This window comes from Ranitomeya imitator, chromosome 2 (assembly GCF_032444005.1).
Source record: "Ranitomeya imitator isolate aRanImi1 chromosome 2, aRanImi1.pri, whole genome shotgun sequence".
Lineage (NCBI taxonomy): Eukaryota > Metazoa > Chordata > Amphibia > Anura > Dendrobatidae > Ranitomeya > Ranitomeya imitator.
The window spans coordinates 511,001,147-511,025,075 of NC_091283.1; the positions used below are offsets into that span (position 1 = coordinate 511,001,147).

General features: G+C 44.1%; 1 protein-coding gene across 1 annotated transcript in view; it reads left to right on the top strand.

Moving 5' to 3' along the window:
• Positions 1 to 23,506, top strand: part of FBXO47 (F-box protein 47) — a 421,223-nt gene extending 397,717 nt beyond the window's left edge. The window contains exons 9-10 of the mRNA XM_069751683.1: positions 19,657 to 19,816; positions 22,713 to 23,506. Coding sequence (XP_069607784.1) covers positions 19,657 to 19,816; positions 22,713 to 22,825 — 273 coding nt within the window. The 3' untranslated portion in view covers positions 22,826 to 23,506. The remainder of the gene's footprint in view (positions 1 to 19,656; positions 19,817 to 22,712) is intronic.
• Positions 23,507 to 23,929: the final 423 nt, after the last annotated feature.

Genomic DNA, 23,929 nt, shown 5'->3' on the forward strand with positions numbered 1-23,929 from the left:
CACAGGTCGCCTCTGAAGCCAGGAAGCGTATACCTCGCTTCAGAGGCGTAATGATGCTGCGTAATAGAGCCACGCATATGAGAAAAATTTGCAGGGAGCTGGTAATGACACTGGCTCTTGCAAATCATGTTATCACACCCACAGGGGCATGATAACATACAAAGAGGGCCAAATAGTCTGGGGAAACTAAAGGTACCTTCACACTGAGCAACTTTCCAACGAGAACGACAACGATCCGTGACGTTGCAGCGTCCTGGATAGCGATCTTGTTGTGTTTGACACGCAGCAGCGATCAGGATCCTGCTGTGACATCGCTGGTCGGAGCTGAAAGTCCAGAACTTTATTTGGTCGTCAGGTCGGCGTGATTCGTCATGTTTGACAGCAAAAGCAACGATGCCTGCAATGTTTTTTCATGGAGCTAACAACCAGCGAGAACGATAAGTACGTCACTGGATCGCTCCTGCATCGTTCTGCTGTTGCTGGTGTTTGACGTCTCCTAGCGACCTAAACAGCGACGCTGCAGCGATCGGCTCGTTGTCTATATCGCTGCAGCGTCGCTTAATGTGACGGTACCTTTACACCCCATCGACTAGTCAAAGGCCTAATTAGCATAGGAAAAGCAGAGGTTCTAAATACTTTTTTTTTTTAAACATGGATGTAAGGGAATAACTTTATAAAGGGCCTGTCAGCCAGGGAATAATATGTAATAATACATATGTCAATGCTGCTGGGTTGCAGGCCAGGGGGGACCTGACAGGTTCCCTTTAAAAGTTCCCGTACATATTAGATAACTGTTGCTTGAAAAACTGCTATCTCTCCAGTCTCACTCATACACAGGAATGCTCAGCCAAGCGCCTGGGTTTTCTGAAAGAGGTACTAGGAGACTCATGACAGCAGCTTATCTCCCTACCAAACAAAAGTATCGACTGTTGAAATTCCAATAGCAGAATCGTTTTAAAGCGAACCTGTCACCAGTTTTGGTCAATGTGAAGTAAGGCTACGTTCACACTAGCGTTGCGCGCCGCTGCGTCGGCGACGCAACGCACGACACACGCAAAAACGCTGCGTTTTTCGACGCGTGCGTCGTTTTTTGACGAAAATCGGACGCAAGAAAAATGCAACTTGTTGCATTTTCTTGCGTCCGACGCTAGCGTCAAAAACGACGCACGTGTCGGAAAACGCAACAAGAAAAACGCATGCGTCCCCCATGTTAAACATAGGGGCGCATGACGCGTGCGTCGCCGCTGCGTTTCCCGACGCAGCGTCGGGAAACGCTAATGTGAACGTAGCCTAAGGCCACAACCTTTCAGGGCTAGTATACAGCATTCTGTATTGCTGTATATCTGCCCCCAACCCCACCTATAACAGAAGAAAAATAACTTTTTTTTATGCTTGCGGGGCAGTCCGGTCCGAGGAGTGTAGCAGGTCTTGGTCTGGCGCCTCCCATCTTCTTGCGATCGCCGCCCTCCTGCTTGCTTCATGTGGATGACACGTCCCTGTGTCATCCACACAATCTCCTCGGCACCACAATCCTGCACAAGTGTACTTCTGTGACCTGTTGAGGGCAGAGCAAAGTACTGCAGTGCGCAGGTGTTGAGAAAGGTCAAAGAGCCCTGGCGCATGCGCACTGCAGTACTTAACTCTAATTTAAACACTTTTCGATCCAATAAGGGTCGAACACAGAAGAGATCCTTTTTAAAAGATATATATTTTATTAAGCGAAATTTAAAATGGTACAAAAAGCAAAAAATGTGTCACAGTAAGGAATACCGCCAGGAACCGGACTATTTACAAAAAATGTAGCCAAAAAATGTATAATTTAACACCAAATATATCCAAATACAATACCAATACCACTATTTTAGAACGATATCAATAAATCATCCATTTTGTCAAAAGGTATTATCTAATCATGCTTTATATATAGTTAGTAATATATCCAATAGGTGCCAAATACAAAAATATGTAGTTCTAAAATATATGTCCCAACATAGGTAAGTATGGTAAGGACTACAGTTCATTCGTAGTACCCTCCCATATGAATAGGACGTTGTCGATGTATCTAATCCAGTTATGGACTTTATTGACCTCTGGTATCTGTTCTCCCAAAAATAATTCCCTTTCCCAAAATCCCATAAAGAGGTTTGCATACGAGGGGGCACAAGAGGCCCCCATCGCAGTACCTCTTAATTGTAAGTAAATATTCTGATCAAAAATAAAAATATTGTGATTCAATATAAATTCCAAGAGCGTTATAATCAAGTCTGCCAACTCACCATCCAAATTGCTAGAATGTAGATACCAAGAGACAGCCTCCAATCCATCCGCATGTCCTATAGAGGTGTATAAAGCCTCGACATCGGCTGTAACGAGTATCATGTTGTCCTCCAAGGATATTTGATCCATTCTCTGTAGTGCTTGATTAGTATCCTTGATAAACGAGGGAAGTGTCAGAACCATAGGCTTGGTCGGGGTGAAGGGATATCGCTACATGGACCCGGAACGATAGAGACATACAGAGCCCTCAGGTATTTATTGATGCACAGCACTTTTTTTGGACGGCACTTTAGTATGGCTAGGATTTACAGCAACTTAGTCATACCAGAAGGCATCTCATTATAGCATGTCGGTACCAGTATATGTTTACATATTTTTTCTGTAGCTCCTTTGCATTTGATCCACTGAAGCAAAAGTTTCTTTGCTGTATATACATGGCTGCAGTAACTTTGATTGGAGTAAAACCAAGAAACAATTGTATTTTGTCATAAAGAATATTTGCTGCCGTACCTATCCAAAAGATTATTTACCGAGCATTAAAATAAAAAACAACTTGTTGATACTTACCCATGTTGGGACATATATTTTAGAACTACATATTTTTGTATTTGGCACCTATTGGATACATTACTAACTATATATAAAGCATGATTAGATAATACCTTTTGACAAAATGGATGATTTATTGATATCTTTCTAAAATAGTGGTATTGGTATTGTATTTGGATACATTTGGTGTTAAATTATACATTTTTTGGCTACATTTTTTGTAAATAATAACTAGTAACCACCACAACCTCTTTGACATAATTCTGTCAACATAGAAGGCTACAGTTAGCCCAAGAAAGGAGAGAAAGGATATACCCACTCAAACATACATATTTATAAGGAGGAAAACGAGTTTTCTTGGGTAATAAGAGTAAAAAGGTCAAAATTTATTGATAATTCATATTACATATAATAGATTTTAATAAATACAGCAATCAAATAAAGTGACACATGTGCAGATACAAAACAGGGGGAACCAGGAATCACAAACAGAGTCTGTCCCTTAGTGCAAAATAATCCATCTAATCATAAAGTGCATGTGCATTCGGATATAGCACTAGCAAGCGGCCCTGCCCAATATAGTACTTATAATAAGGAAGAGGGTCCAAGTAACATACTTATTTTCCACCATAATATGCAAATAAATTGTTAAAAAAAAACAGAATGTGATTTTCTGGATTTTTTTTTCTCAGTTTGTCTCCCATAGTTGAGGTCTACCTATGATGTAAATTACAGACGCCTCTCATCTTTTTAAGTGGTGGAACTTGCACTATTGCTGACTGACTAAATACTTTTTTTCCCCACTGTATATCTTTTAAAAAGGATCTCTTCTGTGTTCGACCCTTATTGGATCGAAAACTGTTTAAATTATGACTTATGAAGTGCCTTTATGTATAGCAATTATTGGACTACTCTGGTAAAACTAGTACTTAACTCTACCCTAGTCAGTAATGCCTGCACAGGAGTGCGATGCTGAGGAGATTGTGTGGATGACGTAGGGGATGCATCATCCACATGAAGGAAGCAGGAGAACAGCGATCATAGGAAGATGGGAGACGCCGGACCAAGACCAGCAACACCCCTAGTACCAGACCGGCCCGCGGGTGAGTATAATAAAAGGTCGGGTTGGGGCATATGTACAGCATTTTAGAATGCTGTATATAAGCAGTGAAAGGTGGTGGCCTTACCTCATATCAGCCAAAGCTGGTGACAGGTTCCCTTTAAATCTATCATTTTTATTGATATTTTTGCTAAATAACAACATTTTCAAAGTGAGTGAACCACATCCAGTATGCAGACTGGGCAACTAACCACGTTGGTATTGTTAATATGATATATAAATATCTGATTAAAGATGACCATAATTATTAAGAAAATGTCAATTAACATATGTATGGGAGGTAAAATATTTAAAAAAAATTAAAATTAAAATTCAAAAATATATAAAAAGCCATCATCAAAGAAAAGGGTGCAAGGAGAACATTTCCAGTTGAAGCATTAGATCTATAATCCCTTTAGTGCTTACAGTAAATATTAATGCGAAGTTGGCCTGGGTTGTTTTTTAGGTCTTCTAAGATATACCATGCAGTATTGATGAAAGGTTCTACAACATTTCTTAATTTCTCAGATGTACAAAACTTTATAATAAACTGCTTCCATATTGGAAGACATTTGCCTGCTTGTGACTCTTTGCTGATAGAATCATCTGGCTTCACCTCAATAAGGTGTTTTAGTTTAGTTATTAATTCCTGTAATGAGGGGGTAATCAGTTCTAACAAACATTTAAGAATTAGTTTTTTGTTAAAGCACCACTCCAGCGGGGGGTTTTTTCACTGCTGGAGTGGTGCTTTAAACGTAAGTCCTCTGCCCACGGTCATATACTCACCCTCTGGCATCTTCACTGTTTTTATGCGCCGGTTTGATCCCACAGCACCCTCTTGTGAGCGCAGCTCCTGAGTGGCCGAAACTCAGAAGCTATGTCACAAGCTCTCAATGCAGGTCTATGAGAGCCAGAACGAGTATCTCTAAAGGTACCTTCACACTAAGCGACGCTGCAGTGATACCGACAACGATGTCGATCGCTGCAGCGTCGCTGTTTGGTCGCTGGAGAGCTGTCACACAGACAGCTCTCCAGCGACCAACGATCCCGAGGTCCCAGGTAACCAGGGTAAACATCGGATTACTAAGCGCAGGGCCGCGCTTAGTAACCCGATGTTTACCATGGTTACCAGCATAAACGTTTAAAAAACAAACACTACATACTTACCTTCAGCTGTCTGTCCTCAGGCGCTCTGCTTTCCTCTGCACTGTCAGCGCCGGTCAGCCGGAAAGCAGAGCGGTGACGTCACCGCTCTGCTTTCCGGTTGGCCGGCGCTGACACAGGATGCAGGAGGAGTGCAGAGAAGCAGAGCGCCGGGGACAGACAGCTGAAGGTAAGTATGTAGTGTTTGTTTTTTTAACGTTTACGCTGGTAACCAGGGTAAACATCGGGTTACTAAGCGCGGCCCTGCGCTTAGTAACCCGATGTTTACCCTGGTTACCAGTGAAGACATCGCTGGATCGGCGTCACACACGCCGATCCAGCGATGTCAGCGGGAGATCCAGCGACGAAATAAAGTTCTGGACTTTCCTCAGCGACCAACGATCTCCCAGCAGGGGCCTGATCGTTGGTCGCTGTCTCACATAACGATTTCCTTAACGATATCGTTGCTACGTCACAAAAAGCAACGATATCGTTAACGATATCATTATGTGTGAAGGTACCTTTAGGCTACTTTCTCTGTCCCCCATGGCGGCACCACGGAGAGAGAGGGGATCTGCCCACCAAGGACAGGAAACCTACAGATAATAAGGCGGTACCTCTCTCCCGCATCAGTTTGGTTTCCTGTCCTTGGTGGGAGACCTACAGAAAACATACTAAGGAATTCCAGAAAATTCGTGAAGACAGAGCTCGTGTAATACTGATAGCTCCATTTTGGCCATAAAAGACCATGGTTTGCATGGATGAGGAGGATGTCCGTCTCCATCTCCTGGGTACTTCCGTATATTCTGGATCTCCTCATCCAGGGACCAGAACAACACCCACCGGTTGCAAGTTTACACTTGATAGCCTGGAATTTGAAAGGGGGCTATTAGAACACAGAGGGTTTTCATCAGGGCTAATATCTACCCTACTACAAAGTAGAAAACCTGTGACAACTAAACAATATGGGAAAATCTAGAAAAAATTCCTTTCATCCTCAGGCGCCTCAATAAGTGAAGAAATTCCCCTGAATGCCATTCTGGAGTTCCTACAAAAAGGGTTAGAAAGGGGTCTGGCCACGAGCACCCTAAAAGTACATATAGCAGCTTTGGGGGCACTGTTTAACTACGACTTGGCAGGGAACCGTTGGGTTTCTAGATTTGTCAGAGCAGCAGGGAGGTGAAGACCTCTGACCTCACGCAGTATCGCTCAGTGGGATCTAAATCTAGTCCTTATGGCCCTGACTAAACCTCCTTTTGAACCCTTAGCAGATATCCCATTAAAAATCTTATCTCTTAAAACTTCACTATTGCTTGCCCCCACCTCAGCACGTAGGGTTAGTGACATGCAAGCTTTATCTGTCAACCCTCCTTTCACTCAAATCCTGGACGACAGGATAGTCCTCAAAAGTGATCCAGCCTACCTCCCAAAAGTAGCTTCCCAATTCCATAGAGCTCAGGAGATATCCCTTCCCTCCTTTTGCCCTAACCCCAAAAACGAGCAGGAAGAATCCTTACACACATTGGACGTTAGGAGATGCTTGATACACTACATGGAAGCCACTAGGGAGTGTAGGGAGGATGGATCTCTTTTTATCTGTTTCTAGGGTCCCCGAAAGGGAAAGAAAGCATCAAAAAGCACCATAGCAAGATGGATCAGAGATGTCATCAGCCTATCGTACTCATCAAGTGGGGTACCAATTCCAGAAGAAATCAGAGCACACTCAACGAGAGACGTAGTGACCTCCTGGGCGGAGAGGGCCGGTGCTTCAATTGATCAGATATGTAGAGCTGCTACGTGGTCTACACCCTAAACATTCTATAAGCACTATAGATTGGACCTTATCTCTTCCTCAGATCTCACCTTCTGGAAAAGGGTTCTGTAAGCTGTGGTCCCTCCCTAAATGTACAGTCACTGCAATTCTCTCTGTGGTGCCGTCATGGGGGACAGAGAAAATTGTAGTTGCTTACCAATAACGGTATTTCTCTGAGCCCATGACGGCACCCGTACATTCCCTCCCTTCACATAGGAGTGCACACATTGATAGAATGTACCTATGCTAAACACCTAAGTAAATAGTCACGCTGTATCTCGGCTAAAGTCCTCAAGTACCGTTGATTTAGATTCTGTTTTAACTTAAGCTCCCATCATGCTCTGTAAACAACTGATGCGGGAGAGAGGTACCGCCTTTTTATCTGTAGGTTTCCTGTCCTTGGTGGGTGGATCCCCTCTCTCTCCGTGGTGCCATCATGGGCTCAGAGAAATACCGTTATCGGTAAGTAACTACAATTTTCACACTTGCGTCATTTAGATCCGTCACAATGCGTCATTTTGGGGGAAAAAACGCATCCTGCAAATGTGCCCGCAGGATGCGTTTTTTCCCATAGACTTGTATTGCCGACGGATCGCGATGTGCTGTATGGCCATACGTCGCGTCCATCTTGCACTGGATGCATCGTGTTTTGGCGGTCCGTCGTCACGAAAAAACGTTCAATGTAACGTTTTTTCGAACGTCGCATCCGCCATTTCCTACCTCGCATGCGCGGCCGAATCTCCGCTCCCTCCTTCCCGGGACTTTACAATGGGCAGCGGATGCGTTGAAAAACTGCATCCGCTGCCCACGTTGTGCCGAAGTTTCACAACATTTGTCGGTACGTCGCGCCGACGCTTAGCGACGGCCGTGTACCGACGCAAGTGTGAAAGTAGCCTTAGACTTACATTGATTAGTGACATCCTGCTCACTCCATGAAACTCTGGAGCAGCCAGCAGGTCACAAACTGCAGGAGACAGACCGCTGCAGCTGTGGAGAGAGAGAGATGCCAACACTGGAAGGTGAGTATCAGACATGGGGCAGTGTTATGACCTGGTGGTTAGGAGCACCAGGAATGACCTGATAGTTAAACCTCATACAGGACGAGCTCTGGGATGTGGGAGCTCTGCTGACCGCAAGCCCTAATCCTATCACACACACTAGAAATAGCCGTGGAGCGCTCCTGACCAGACCTAGGCGCCTCGTCACAGCCTAAGAACTATCTAGCCCTAGAGATAGAAAATAAAGCCTACCTTGCCTCAGAGAAATTCCCCAAAGGTAAAGGAAGCCCCCCACATATATTGACTGTGAGTAAAGATGAAAGTCACAAACGCAGAAATGAAACAGGTTTCAGCAAAGGGAGGCCAGACTTACTAAATAGACAGAGGATAGGAAAGGTAACTTTGCGATCAGCACAAAAACCTACAAAAGACCACGCAGAGTATGCAAAAAGAACATCCGCACCGACTCACGGTGCGGAGGGGCCACTCTGCATCCCAGAGCTTCCAGCTAGCAAGACAAAATCATGATAACCAGCTGGACAAGAAAACAGTGAACAAATAATGACTATCAGGAACTTTGCTTCTGCAGGAGAAGGCAGGTCACCAGAGAGATCCAGGAGCGAACTGAACCAATGCAAAAACATTGACAGCTGGCATGGAGTAACGATCTGAGAGGAGTTAAATAGAGCAGCCAACCAAAGGATAAACCACGTCACCTGTGTAAGGAACCTCAGAAGCAGCAGCTTCACTCATAGCCACCAGAGGGAGCCCATAGACAGAACTCGCCGAAGTACCATTCACGACCACAGGAGGGAGTTCGACAACAGAATTCACAACAGGGCAGGGGATGTGGATTTTAAGCACCACTCCAGCGGTGAAAAAAAAAACTGCTGGGGTAGTGCATTAATAAGAGAAGAGTAAAAGTATAAGAGAAGTATGTAAAAGTATCGTGGGGCATTTGAGTTGGTTAAATTCGGCTTCTGAGTCACTCCAATAGTTTAATAGAGCTAATTGACTGTTCTGTTTCAGTCACTGCCATAGAAATGAATTGTAGTTAGAGCTGTATGGGATAGAAGGGAATTATGGATTATTTTACCTTAATTTTTCTAAACATAGTTTCTTACAGACAGAGGCGTAGCTAGGGTTTTGGTTCGGGGGGAGAGGGACTTCTGAGAGGGCCCCTAACCAGGTAACCCTGATTACAACTGGGTGACGCACCCTAATAGTGGAGGAGAACCTCAGCAGATGACCATGCTGTTGCTGAAAATAATCTCTATATAAAGACCAATAATGATATTACTGCCATATGGTCATTGGTAGATACTAGTCAGAACATGTAAGATTACAGCACACTTATAGATTGTGACTTACCGCTGAGGTTCTTTCTGATGGAATCGTTCACTTTTCCATCTGGCCCAGACCAACATGACAACTTCTTCCAGCCAGGACTCGGCTGCAGAGAATGCAACAAAGACACATTTCACTTCTAACATTTTCAGCACTGTTCCCAATGGGACTATTTCCAACCTGCACAAACTCGTCATCCTGCTCTTACCCCAAATACTGAGCCTCTGCTGCCGTATGTGTCCATATTACTGCACCTGCTGTGTGGTTCTCTGTGCCCTCTAAATTCTAAAGCAACCCTCTAGAATATACACTGCTCAAAAAAATAAAGGGAAAATTTAAACAACAGAATATAACTCCAAGTAAATCAAACTTCTGTGAAATCAAACTGTCCACTTAGGAAGCAACACTGTTTGACAATCAAATTAACATGGAATAGACAACAGATGGAAATTATTGGCAATTATCAAGACACACTCAATAAAGGAGTGGTTCTGCAGGTAGGGATCACAGACCACATCTCAGTACAAATGCTTTCTGGCTGATGTTTTGGTCACTTTTGAATGTTGGTTGTGCTTTCACACTCGTGGTAGCATGAGATGGACTCTACAACCCACACAAATGGCTCAGGTAGTGCAGCTCATCCAGGATGGCACATCAATGCAAGCTGTGGCTAAAAGGTTTGCTGTGTCTGTCAGCATAGTGTCCAGAGGCTGGAGGTGTGAAGAGGGAGCAGCCGCCATCTTGGATATGGGGCATAATGCTGGCCTCCTATCAAAAATTGGCCTGACTCCATTTTGTCTCATATCAGAATTCACCTGGTCACTCGTCTGCAGGGACATGATCACTCCTGGCCCCCACCTTTTCCCTACTTGAATGAAGACCCTTTAGTATGGTAATTGTTATAATCTGGTGGTTTAGGAACAACATGAAACAAGCTCTGAAGGAGGTGGTATCTGTACTGACCGCAAACCCTGAACCTAGCAGCGCAACTAAAAATAGCCGTGGGGGGTACCTGACGCTCCCTAGACCCTCGGCACAGCCTAAGATCTAACTTCCCCTAAAGATGGAAACAGGAAACCTATCTTGCCTCAGAGAAAATCCCCAAAGGAAAGATAGCCCCCCACAAATATTGACGGTGAGAAGAGGGGAAAATAACATACGCAGAAATGAAATCAGATATTAGCATAGGAGGCCAGTCTAGCTTGATAGATAGGACAGGAAAGGATACTGTGCGGTCAGTATAAAAACTACAAAACAATCCACACAGAGTTTACAAAATCTCCACACTTGACTAAAGGTGTGGAGGGTAAATCTGCTTCCCAGAGCTTCCAGCTAACAGAAAAAATCCATAATGACAACTGGACAAATATAGAATGCACAGAACAATAAGTCCACAACATGTGGACTGAAATGAGCAAAGCCAGAACTTATCTTTGCAGAACTGGTCAGGAAACCAGGAGAATCCAAGCAGAGATGTGAATCCAGCTAGGAACATTGACAAGTGGCACAGGCTGAATAAAGAGCCAGACTTAACCCCTTCCCGACCTTTGACGCCACGTAGGCGTCATGAAAGTCGGTGCCATTCCGACCCATGACGCCTATGCGGCGTCATGGAAAGATCGCGTCCCTGCAGATCGGGTGAAAGGGTTAACTCCCATTTCACCCGATCTGCAGGGACAGGGGGAGTGGTAGTTTAGCCCAGGGGGGGTGGCTTCACCCCCTCGTGGCTACGATCGCTCTGATTGGCTGTTGAAAGTGAAACTGCCAATCAGAGCGATTTGTAATATTTCACCCATTATAACGGGTGAAATATTACAATCCAGCCATGGCCGATGCTGAAATATCATCGGCCATGGCTGGAAATACTAGTGTGCCCCCACCCCACCCCTCCGATCACCCCCCCAGCCCTCCGATCTGGCCGGTACACTGCTCCGGCTCCCCTCCGTCCAGTGCTCCGCTCCCCCCCGTGCTCCAATCGCCCCCCCGTGCTCCAATCACCCCCCCTGCACTCCGATCCACCCCCCCCCCCGGTGCTCCGTTCCACCCCCCGTGCTCCATTCCAGCCCCCCCGTGCTCCGTTCCACGCCCCCCGTGCTCCGTTCCACCCCTCCCGCACTCCGATTCCCCCCCCCCCCGTGCTCCGATCCCCCCCCCCCCGTGGTCCCCCCCCACCCCATCATACTTACCGATCCAGCCGGGGTCCCGTCCGTCTTCTCCCTGGGCGCCGCCATCTTCCAAAATGGCGGGCGCATGCGCAGTGCGCCCGCCGAATCTGCCGGCCGGCAGATTCGTTCCAAAGTGCATTTTGATCACTGAGATAGATTATATCTCAGTGATCAAAATAAAAAAAATAATAAATGACCCCCCCCTTTGTCACCCCCATAGGTAGGGACAATAAAAAAATAAAGAAATTTTTTTTTCCACTAATGTTAGAATAGGGTTAGGGTTAGGGTTAGGGGTAGGGTTAGGGCTAGGGTTAGGGTTAGGGCTAGGGGTAGGGTTAGGGCTAGGGGTAGGGTTAGGGCTAGGGTTAGGGTTTCGGTATGTGCACACGTATTCTGGTCCTCTGCGGATTTTTCCGCTGCGGATTTGATAAATCCGCAGTGCTAAACCGCTGCGGATTTACCGCGGTTTTTCTGCGCATTTCACTGCGGTTTTACAACTGCGATTTTCTATTTGAGCAGTTGTAAAACCGCTGCGGAATCTGCACAAAGAAGTGACATGCTGCGGAATGTAAACCGCTGCGTTTCCGTGCAGTTTTTCCGCAGCATGGGCACAGCGATTTTTGTTTCCCGTAGGTTTACATTGAACTGTAAACTCATGGGAAACTGCTGCAGATCCGCAGCGTTTTCCGCAGCGTGTGCACATACCTTTAGAATTAGGCTATGTGCACACGGTGCGGATTTGTCTGCGGATTCGCAGCAGTGTTCCATCAGGTTTACAGTTCCATGTAAACATATGGAAACCAAATCCGCTGTGCCCATGGTGCAGAAAATACCACGCGGAAACGCTGCGTTGTATTTTCCGCAGCATGTCAATTCTTTGTGCGGATTCCGCAGCGTTTTACACCTGTTCCTCAATAGGAATCCGCAGGTGAAATCCGCACAAAAAACACTGGAAATCCGCGGAAAATCCGCAGGTAAAACGCAGTGCCTTTTACCCGCGGATTTTTCAAAAATGGTGCGAAAATATCTCACACGAATCCGCAACGTGGGCACATAGCCTTAGGGTTAGGGTTGGAATTAGGGTTGTGGTTATGGTTAGGGGTGTGTTGGGGTTAGGGTTGTGGTTAGGGGTGTGTTGCGGTTAGGGTTGTGTTTAGGGTTATGGCTACAGTTGGGATTAGGGTTAGGGGTGTGTTGGGGTTAGTGTTGGAGGTAGAATTGAGGGGTTACCACTGTTTAGGCACATCAGGGGTCTCCAAACGCAACATGGCGCCACCATTGATTCCAGCCAATCTCGTATTCAAAAAGTCAAATGGCGCTCCCTCACTTCCGAGCCCTGACGTGTGCCCAAACAGTGGTTTACCCCCACATATGGGGTACCAGCATACTCAGGACAAACTGCGCAACAATTACTGGGGTCCAATTTCTCCTGTTACCCTTGTGAATCAAAAAAAATGCTTGCTAAAACATAATTTTTGAGGAAAGAAAAATGATTTTTTATTTTCACGGCTCTGCGTTGTAAACGTCTGTGAAGCACTTGGGGGTTCAAAGTGCTCACCACATATCTAGATAAGTTCCTTTCGGGGTCTAGTTTCCAAAATGGGGTCACTTGTGGGGGGTTTCTACTGTTTAGGCACATCAGGGGCTCTGCAAACGCAACGTGACGCCCGCAGAGCATTCCATCAAAGTCTGCATTTCAAAACGTCACTACTTCACTTCCGAGCCTCGGCATGTGCCCAAACAGTGGTTTACCCCCACATATGGGGTATCAGCGTACTCAGGAGAAACTGGACAACAACTTTTGGGGTCCAGTTTCTTCTGTAACCCTTGGGAAAATAAAAAATTCTGGGCTAAATAATTATTTTTGAGGAAAGAAAACGTATTTATTATTTTCACGGCTCTGCATTATAAACTTCTATGAAGCACTTGGGGGTTCAAAGTGCTCACCACACATCTAGATAAGTTCCTTTGGGGGTCTAGTTTCCAAAATGGGGTCACTTGTGGGGGGTTTCTACTGTTAAGCCACATCAGGGGCTCTGCAAACGCAACGTGACGCCCACAGAGCATTCCATCAAAGTCTGCATTTCAAAACGTCACTACTTCACTTCCGAGCCCCGGCATGTGCCCAAACAGTGATTTACCCCCACATATGGGGTATCAGCGTACTCAGGAGAAACTGGACAACAACTTTTGGGGTCAAATTTCTCCTGTTACCCTTGGGAAAATAAAAAATTGCAGGCTAAAAGATCATTTTTGAGAAAATAATTTTTTTTTTTTTTCATGGCTCTGCGTTATAAACTTCTGTGAAGCACTTGGGGGTTCAAAGTCCTCACCACACATCTAGATTAGTTCTTTTGGGGGTCTAGTTTCCAAAATGGTGTCATTTCTGGGGGATCTCCAATGTTTAGGCACACAGGGGCTCTCCAAACGTGACATGGTGTCCGCTAATGATTGGAGCTAATTTTCCATTTAAAAAGCCAAATGGCGTGCCATCCCTTCCGAGCCCTGCCGTGCGCCCAAACAGTGGTTTACCCCCACATATTGGGTATCTGCGTACTCAGGACAAACAGGACAACAATATTTGGGGTCCAATTTCTCCTATTATCCTTGGCAAAATAGGAAATTCCAGGCTAAAAAATCATTTTTGAGGAAAGAAAAATTATTTTTTATTTTCATGGCTCTGCGTTATAAACTTCTGTGAAGCACCTGGGGGTTTAAAGTGCTCAATATGCATCTAGATAAGTTCCTTGGGGGGTCTAGTTTCCAAAATGGGGTCACTTGTGGGGGAGCTCCAATGTTTAGGCACACAGGGGCTCTCCAAACGCGACATGGTGTCCGCTAACAATTGGAGCTAATTTTCCATTCAAAAAGTCAAATGGCGCGCCTTCCCTTCCGAGCCCTGCCGAGTGCCCAAACAGTGGTTTACCCCCACATATGAGGTATCGACGTACTCGGGAGAAATTGCCCAACAAATTTTATGATCCATTTTACCCTACTGCCCATGTGAAAATGAAAAAATTGAGGCGAAAAGAATTTTTTTGTGAAAAAAAAGTACTTTTTCATTTTTACAGATCAATTTGTGAAGCACCTGAGGGTTTAAAGTGCTCACTAGGCATCTAAATAAGTTCCTTGGGGGGTCTAGTTTCCAAAATGGGGTCACTTGTGGGGGAGCGCCAATGTTTAGGCACACAGGAGCTATCCAAACGCGACATGGTGTCCGCTAACGATGGAAATAATTTTTCATTCAAAAAGTCAAATGGCGCTCCTTCCCTTCCGAGCCTTACCATGTGCCCAAACAGTGGTTTACCCCCACATGTGAGGTATTGGTGTACTCAGGAGAAATTGCCCAACACATTTTAGGATCCATTTTATCCTGTTGCCCATGTGAAAATGAAAAAATTGAGGCTAAAAGAATTTTTTTGTGAAAAAAAAGTACTTTTTCATTTTTACAGATTAATTTGTGAAGCACCTGGGGGTTCAAAGTGCTCACTATGCATCTAGATAAGTTCCTTGGGGCGTCTAGTTTCCAAAATGGGGTCACTTGTGGGGGAGCTCCAATTTTTAGGCACACGGGGGCTCTCCAAACGTGACATGGTGTCCGCTAAAGAGTGGAGCCAATTTTTGATTCAAAAAGTCAAATGGCGCTCCTTCCCTTCCAAGCCCTGCCGTGCGCCCAAACAGTGGTTTACCCCCACATATGAGGTATCCGCGTACTCAGGACAAATTGGACAACAACTTTCGTGGTTCAGTTTCTCCTTTTACCATTGGGAAAATAAAAAAATTGTTGCTAAAAGATAATTTTTGTGACTAAAAAGTTAAATGTTCATTTTTTCCTTCCATGTTGCTTCTGCTGCTGTGAAGCACCTGAAGGGTTAATAAACTTCTTGAATGTGGTTTTGAGTACCTTGAGGGGTGCAGTTTTTAGAATGGTGTCACTTTTGGGTATTTTCAGCCATATAGACCCCTCAAACTGACTTCAAATGTGAGGTGGTCCCTAAAAAAAATGGTTTTGTAAATTTCGTTGTAAAAATGACAAATCGCTGGTCAAATTTTAACCCTTATAACTTCCTAACAAAAAAATTTTGTTTCCAAAATTGTGCTGATGTAAAGTAAACATGTGGGAAATGTTATTTATTAACTATTTTGTGTCACATATCTCTCTGGTTTAACAGAATAAAAATTCAAAATGTGAAAATTGCGAAATTTTCAAAATTTTCGCCAAATTTCCGTTTTTATCACAAATAAACGCAGAATTTATTGACCTAAATTTACCACTAACATGAAGCCCAATATGTCACGAAAAAACAATCTCAGAACCGCTAGGATCCGTTGAAGCGTTCCTGAGTTATTACCTCATAAAGGGACACTGGTCAGAATTGCAAAAAACGGCAAGGTCTTTAAGGTCAAAATAGGCTGGGTCATGAAGGGGTTAAATAGCGGACAATAAGTGGAGGCAGCTGAAGACAGCTAACTCCAAGGAGCAGCCATACCACTAGAAACCACAAGAGGGAGACCAAGAGCAGAACTCACAAAAGTGCCACTTACAACCACCGGAGGGAGCCCAAGAGCGGAATTCACAACAGGTAATGGACTGAGACCAGTGTAGCAGTCAGAGGGCACTTCAAAGCTTGAATAAGGAAGCCATGCCAGCAGGGGGCATGGAGGTGCCTGGGGGCTCAATTAAAGCATACATGTCAGATGGCTACAGGAGGACACATCTATTGTCTTCCCAGCCGGACTGTCTACAACATGAAATTATGAATTATGGACGCATCATCCGAGGTACAGGCTCATAAAAAATATCCTCATAACCCTGAAGAAATTGCGCATCTGACAGTGCAACTCCCGGGTCAGTGAGAGTTCTGGAAACTGAGATATAGAGATCAGCCTCCCACAGCGATCGAATGGGTCCAGGTTTGATCTCTGTACAACCAGAAGAACAAACCACATGCGCTGGTACCGCCCGTGTACTGATCCGTTCATCTTGAGAGAAGTTATTCCATTTATTAGGTATTGGGAATAGATTCTACAGGGAAGCTGAAGGGTGGAGATTGTTAGCCCACCCAGGTACAGGGGGAGGGACACAGAAGGATTAAGAGCTACATGGAGAGTCAGACACAATAGAAGAAAATGATGATGAAATAAGGAACAGGGCATATGCCAGCCAGAGGGGAGCAAGCACATGCTTTTTGGGGGCTGCCCGGAAACCAGAAGTCTTGTACCTGTGGAACGCAGAGCTCCCCGGCCTCCACAAGCGACCTTCAACCTGGTAAATTGACTTCCAGCTTTATACCTCTAAGCCTTGTACTATTATTGTTATATTTTACTCTGACTAACTCTTGGTATATTTTTACTGTATATTTCTTGTAATTATCTAGTGCGCCCTTAAGGCAATTAAACCATAAATTAATTTGGGGTGATCCTTTTATTCTGATCGCGAATCTTAGGATACCCAGCGTGGGTAACAGGGCAGTCTCCCCGGCGGCCATTTGCTCTAGGTGCAGTTCCCTTATTGACCTGAGAGACAAAGGGGGTGCCGGAGAGCTGTGCCTGTGTAGATACGTCACGTATTGGTGACGTGGGAGGAACCAGTTTTCTTCACAGAGGCGCTATTAGGAGTCAGATCAGTACACTAGGAGACGTGGAGGGGGCCGTAGAGGGCAATAACCCAGCAGCAGGATCGCTACCTCAGCCTTTGTGCAAGGAACAGGAGGAGCACTGCCAGAGCCCTGCAAAATGACCTTCAGCAGGCCACAAATGTGCATGTGTCTGCACAAACTGTTAGAAACCAACTTCATGAGGATGGTCTGAGTGCCTGATGTCCATAGATGGAGGTTGTGCTCACAGCCCAACACCGTGCAGGACGCTTGGCATTTTCCACAGAATACCAGGATTGGCAAATTCGCCACTGGCGCCCTATGCTCTTCACAGATGAAAGCAGGTTCACACTGAGCACATGTGACAGACGTGACAGAGTCTGGAGATGCCGTGAAGAGCAATCTGCTGCCTGCAACATCCTTCAGCATGACCGGTTTGGCAGTAGGTGAGTAATCGTGTGGGGTGGCATTTCTTTGGAGGGCTGCATAGCCCTCCATGTGCTCACCAGAGGTAGCCTGTCTGCCATTAGGTGCAGAGATGAGATCCTCAGACCCCTTGTGAGACCATATGCTGTGAGATTGGCCCTGGGTTCCTCCTAATGCAGGATAATGCCAGACCTCATGTGGATGGAGTGTGTCAGCAGTTCCTTCAAGATGAAGGTATTGAAGCTATGGACTGGCCCGCCCATTCCCCAGACCTGAATCTGATTAAACACATCTGGGATATCATGTCTCGCACCATCCACCAGCATCACGGACTGTCCAGGAGTTGGCGGATGCTTTAGTCCAGGTCTGGGAGAAGATCCCTCAGGAGACCATCCGCCGCCTCATCAGGAGCATGCCCGGGCATTATAAGGAGATCATACAGGCATGTGGAGGCCACACACAGTACTGAGCATCATTTCCTTGTCTTGAGGCATTTCCACTGAAGTCGGATCAGCCTGTAACTTCATTTTCCACTTTGATTTTGAGCATCATTCCAACTCCAGACCTCCGTGGGATGTTAGTTGTGATTTACGTTGATCATTTTTAGGTTTTATTATTCTCAACACATTCCACTATGTAATGAATAAAGATTTACAACTGGAATATTTCATTCAGTGATATCTAGGATGTGGGATTTTAGTGTTCCCTTTATTTTTTTGAGCAGTGTAGTAATGCCGGGTGCAATTGCGTTAGAAAATAGTGCCCACGTTCTGTCCCCTAAAAAGTAATAATGCCCTGTGTGCTCCTTTGACAGTTACAGTAACCTGAAGGTTCCCCTATAACAATAAGTGCCCACTTTACATTTAATAATGTCCCGAGTCTACCCCCTTTAAAGCTCCCCTCTACACAATATGATGCTTTCTTATACAGTCTAATGCCCTCACTACATATATATACACTGACCCCTTAGTATTCCCCAAACGGTTTGATAGCTCTAACACTAATCTCCACACTGTATGATAACCCCCTAGATAGCCTCCATATAGTATAATGCACCAAACAATCCTCAATATAGTATAATGCACTCCCGATAGGCAGACTATATAGTATAATGCACTACCCATAGGCAGCCTCTATAGTGTAATGCAGCCCCTAATATAATGCACCCCATAGACAGCCTCTATAGTATAATGCAGCCCCTAATATAATGCACCCCCATAGGCAGCCTCTATAGTGTAATGCAGCTCCATAGGCAGCCTGTATCGTAAATCGAACCCCCATAGTTAGCCTGTATAGTATAATGCACCCCAATAGGAAGCCTGTATAGTATAATACAGGCTGCCTATGGGGGTGCATTATACTATACAGGCTGCCTATGGGGGTGCAATATACTATATTGCATCCCCATAGGAGCCGGTATACTATATTGCATCCCCATAGGCAGCCTCTACAGTATAAAACACCCCCAAAGGCAGACTCTATAGCATGATGCACCCCCATAAAAAAAAAATCCAATACTCGCCTCTCTTCCTCCTGGTTCCTCCGCTGCTCTGAGCGCCCGTATGTCTCCGGACCGTGGGCACTGAGTAGAGACGTCATCGCAACCCCCTGTCAGTGTCGGCGTCGGTGATGTCAGATCCTGACAGGGGGATGATGGGAGAGGGAGCGTAACCCTCCCTCTCTCATCAATGCGGTCAGCTGTATCGGCTAAATGCCGACACAGCTGAACCTGCGATGATGGGTGGGGGGGCCACAGCTGGCACCGGGCCCCCCATCACCTGCTCAGGGGCCCCATAGCAACTGGGTGGCAGAGCAGGGAGATCAATTCTCCCTGCTCTGCCGCAGAATGTAACTGTATTGGCACTCTGCACGTGCCGGTACAGTAGCATAGCTCTGGGTGGGCCCCCTCAGAGCGCGAGGCTTGGGGCGATGGCCCCCTCCGCCCCCCCGGTAGCTATGCTACTGGTTAAAGAGGAACTAATTGTATTAGTGCAACATTAACAAGACAACTAATGTAGATGCCCTGTCAGAAAAAATGTATGGAACTATTCCTTAGAGGTTTCCATATAGCATGTGCTGTATTTTGGTTTAGTGAAGGGGAGTTTTGGTGCACTGTTAAGCAAGTATGCTAGCTGGCTAATGTCTAGATTGTATAAGTTATTTAAAGATGTTTATTGCTCCTTAGCTCCCCTCATCAGCCCAACCATTTCTTAGCACACTTCTTTTTTTATGTGCAAGTCAGGTTTGTGAAAAGGATTTGTACTGTATGGACTGGGCAGTGAAAATGATGCAGAGAATTAGTAAAGTTTTTAGCACTCAGCAAGAGAGAAAAACCTTCCTGCAGAACATAGAAAACTCATTTGCTCGTATTATCATGGATTTGCTGCAATCAGTCATCTCAGGTTAGTGTCTCTTTCTTTTATTCTCACAGACTCAAAATGTTGATTAGTAATTATTTTAACCCCTTCATGACCAGGGGATTTTTCGTTTTTCCGTGTTCGTTTTTCGCTCCCCTCCTTTCCAGAGCCATAACTTTTTTATTTTTCCGTCAATTTGGCCATGTGAGGGCTTATTTTTTGCGGGACGAGTTGTACTTTTGAACGACATCATTCGTTTTAGCATGTCGTGTACTAGAAAACGGGAAAAAAATTCCAAGTGCGGTGAAATTGCAAAAAAAGTGCAATCCCACATTGGTTTTTTGTTTGACTTTTTTGCTGGGTTCACTAAATGCTAAAACTGACCTGCCATTATGATTCTCCAGGTCATTACGAGTTCATAGACACCAAACATGACTAGGTTATTTTTTATCTAAGTGGTGAAAAAAAATTCCAAACTTTGCTAAAAAAAAAAAAAGGTTGCGCCATTTTCCGATACTCGTAGCGTCTCCATTTTTCATCATCTGGGGTCGGTTGAGGGCTTATCTTTTGCGTGCCGAGATGACGTTTTTAATGATAGCATTTCGGTGCAGATACGTTCTTTTGATCGCCCGTTATTGCATTTTAATGCAATTGTCGCGGCGACCAAAAAAACGTAATTCTGGCGTTTCAAATTTTTTTCCCGCTACGCTGTTTAGCGATCAGGTTAATACTTTTTTTTAATTGATAGATCGGGCGATTCTGAGCGCGGCGATACCAAATATGCGTAGATTTGATATTTTTTTTATTGATTTATTTTGATTGGGGCGAAAGGGGGGTGATTTAAACTTTTATGTTTTTTTTATTTTTTTCACATTTTTTTAAACTTTTTTTTTTTAACTTTTGCAATGCTTCAATAGCCTCCATGAGAGGCTAGAAGCAAGCATAGCACGATCGGCTCTGCTACATAGCAGCGATCTGGTGATCGCTGCTATGTAGCAGAATTGCACGTGTGCTGTGAGCGCCAACCACAGGGTGGCGCTCACAGCGACGGGCAATCAGTAACCATAGAGGTCTCAAGGACCTCTATGGTTACCATTCACAAGCATCGCCGACCCCCGATCATGTGACGGGGGTCAGCGATGACGTCATTTCCGGCCGCCCGGCCGGAAGCGGTAGTTAAATGCCGCTGTCTGCGTTTGACAGCGGCATTTAACTAGTTAATAGGTGCGGGCCGATCGCGATTCTGCCCACGCCTATTACGGGCACATGTCAGCTGTTCAAAACAGCTGACATGTCCCGGCTTTGATGCGGGCTCACCGCGGAGCCCTGCATCAAAGCAGGGGAGCCGGCATCGGACGGTATAGTACGTCCGATGCCGGTAAGGGGTTAACTAACATCCATTACCCTCAATCCCTTATATTTATCTCTGAAAACAAATGGGCTTCATTTCGTTCATGAGTATTTGGTGAGTTTTGATGTAGATTTTTTGCAGCATTTATGCATCAATTAGATAAATTAGCTTACTTGCGTTTATTCTTTGCATTTTTATGGCATTTTTATAATGTTTTTGACACTTTTTTCTGTTTTTGATACATCATGTTTTAAATGTTTTTGATACTTCCTAGTATTTGGCTATGACAAAACTTTATTGATACAGTCATTTGTGGATTACATGTATTTTATGCCTGCAGATTTTACGCATCTAATGCAATTCTGCAGTCTGCACATGAAACTCAACGTACTCAAAGGAGAAATTGACATGATGCAGATTTGAAACACGCATTGCAGAATATTACTATATATCCCATCCCATATTTGCTGGAACTACAAGATTCTGTGAAAATAAGCAGCATCAAAAACTCAGCAAACAATTCATTATGGGAACTTAACCTTAGAATTTCATTGAATTCTGCCTATCCATAACGTTGAAACTTTCTCATGTATGTGAAGTGGGAATAGCCACTATTAAGACCACTGAAATAAATGAAAGGCATAACAATATACACATTATATAAACAATTGTTTTATCATCTTTCTATGCCTTTATTGCCAATTATTGTTAGAGCCAGAGTCAAAAAGATCCTGGGCCTTCATGCAAAATCTGTAACTGTGACCAACACTTATAGTACTGGTGTCTTCCGAAGTTTTCAATACTTTGTGCACTGAAGAAAATTTTTTTTTGCCTAACTTTTAATGTCTATTTGTTCCAAAACCAGGTATCATCATAGAATACGTATATTTTATAATTTGAACGTTATTCCACATTAATTAGAGTGTGGATAATTTCCTGATCACTGGGGGTCTAAGGCTATGTGCACACGTTAAGGATTTCTGTGCTGATTTTTCCGCTCAGTTTTTGAAAAATCTGCAGGTAAAACGCACTGTATTTTACCTGCGGATTACCCCCCCCCCCCCCCGGATTTACCGTGGATTTCCAGCGTTTTTTGGGTGGATTTCACCTGTGTTTTACCACCTGCGGATTCCTATAAAGGAACAGGTGTAAAACGCTGCGGAATCCGCACAAAGAATTGATATGCTGCAGAAAATACAACGCAGTGTTTCCGCGTGGTATTTTCCGCAGCATGGGCACAGCGGATTTTGTTTTCCATAGGTTTACATGGTACTGTAAACCGGATGGAAAACTGCTGCGAATCCGCAGCGTCAAATCCGCTGCAGATCCACAGGCAAATCCGAAACATGTGCCCATACCCTAAAGCTATCTGCACTAAGCTGGTCTTCGGCACTCCCATAAGAAGGAATGCTTTGCGCACGATTGAACTCTGCCCCATATACATGAGGGTTTTTTAGGGATCGATGGTGTTCCCAGTTGACGGCTGTTATCTCCTATCTCACTGATAGTGTATAACTTTCAAATTTAAGAAAGTGTCTTTAAATAATGTATACACCACAGTACTGCAGATTTTTTTTTTTTTTTTTGCAGGGGAACGCAATGAAGAAGACAGTGGCTTTCTAAATCTATTCCATCTGGTTAATGCTCAGGCAAACTTCCACAAAGAGGTCCTCTGTTTGACACTAAACTCTACTTCTGTCTGAGAAAAAAATTGAGATCCTTGCAAGTTCTTAAATAAAAGGTTTCCAGCAGTTGTAATGTGATGGTGAAATTGCCACTTATGCCGGAGATCGAACAGTATGGCAGAATGTAGAGACATTTTCATAAGCATGATACATACCCTTATATCAATATGGGGCAAGTGAATAACTCACAGGTTCTTTCCTAGAATAGTAGCTGGAGGCACAAACTATTATATTTTTAATATTCTCTGGCCAACTTTTACTCAATACAAAATTTCCTTATATTGGTGAATTTAAAGTGAATGCAAAGATAAAATTTCCCAATATTTTAATTATTAATAGCGAGTTGTCTATTTAGGTAACTTCTATTCAGAATTTCTTTAATGTTAGCATTGAGGTTTTTTTCTAAGTACGGTAGTTTTTCATGTAGGCATTTCAACTACACTGATTAATAGAACGGGTAAATTTACAATGAACACAAAGCTTAGTTATGAGTATTTATTAATGGAGCTATGTTAATACCAGTGTTATTCTGCTCTTTTTGGTGTCATTTGGTTGTTGAACTACTTCATTTGCACTGTACAAATAGCCTGCATTTCATAAGAAGTATAGTAATATATAGCTATATGAGTGTATGCGTATCATCACTTTCAGAAAATGTATGCCTTGTCAATGGAGACAAAATAAAGACTATGAAACGTTCTAACGTAATTTTTTTATTTACTGATGACTTTGGTATAATTATGTGGTAAAAAGGATACATTTTATAAGATATAGATGATAGTGTACGTATGCATCCTAAGGCAGCAGTTAAAAAAGGCAAATAAAACTTCCTCTTATTTTTCAAAGATATGAGGGTTGCATAAAAATATATATTTCAGAAATCCCAATCCGTAAACTGAAGGTAAATAATATTTTGCTGTGTTTTATTTGGTTGTGAAACACTTAGCAGATACAGCAATGTCAGACTAAAGCCTTGTCTACACATCAATATTTGTAAACCACAATTGGTATGATTTGCCTGTCTTCCATGTTTTGTACCCACTACCCACTCCTTCCTTGACTTACAAATAATAATGAAACACTGAATAAAATAATGATGAGTGAATAAGCCTGAGGCATATT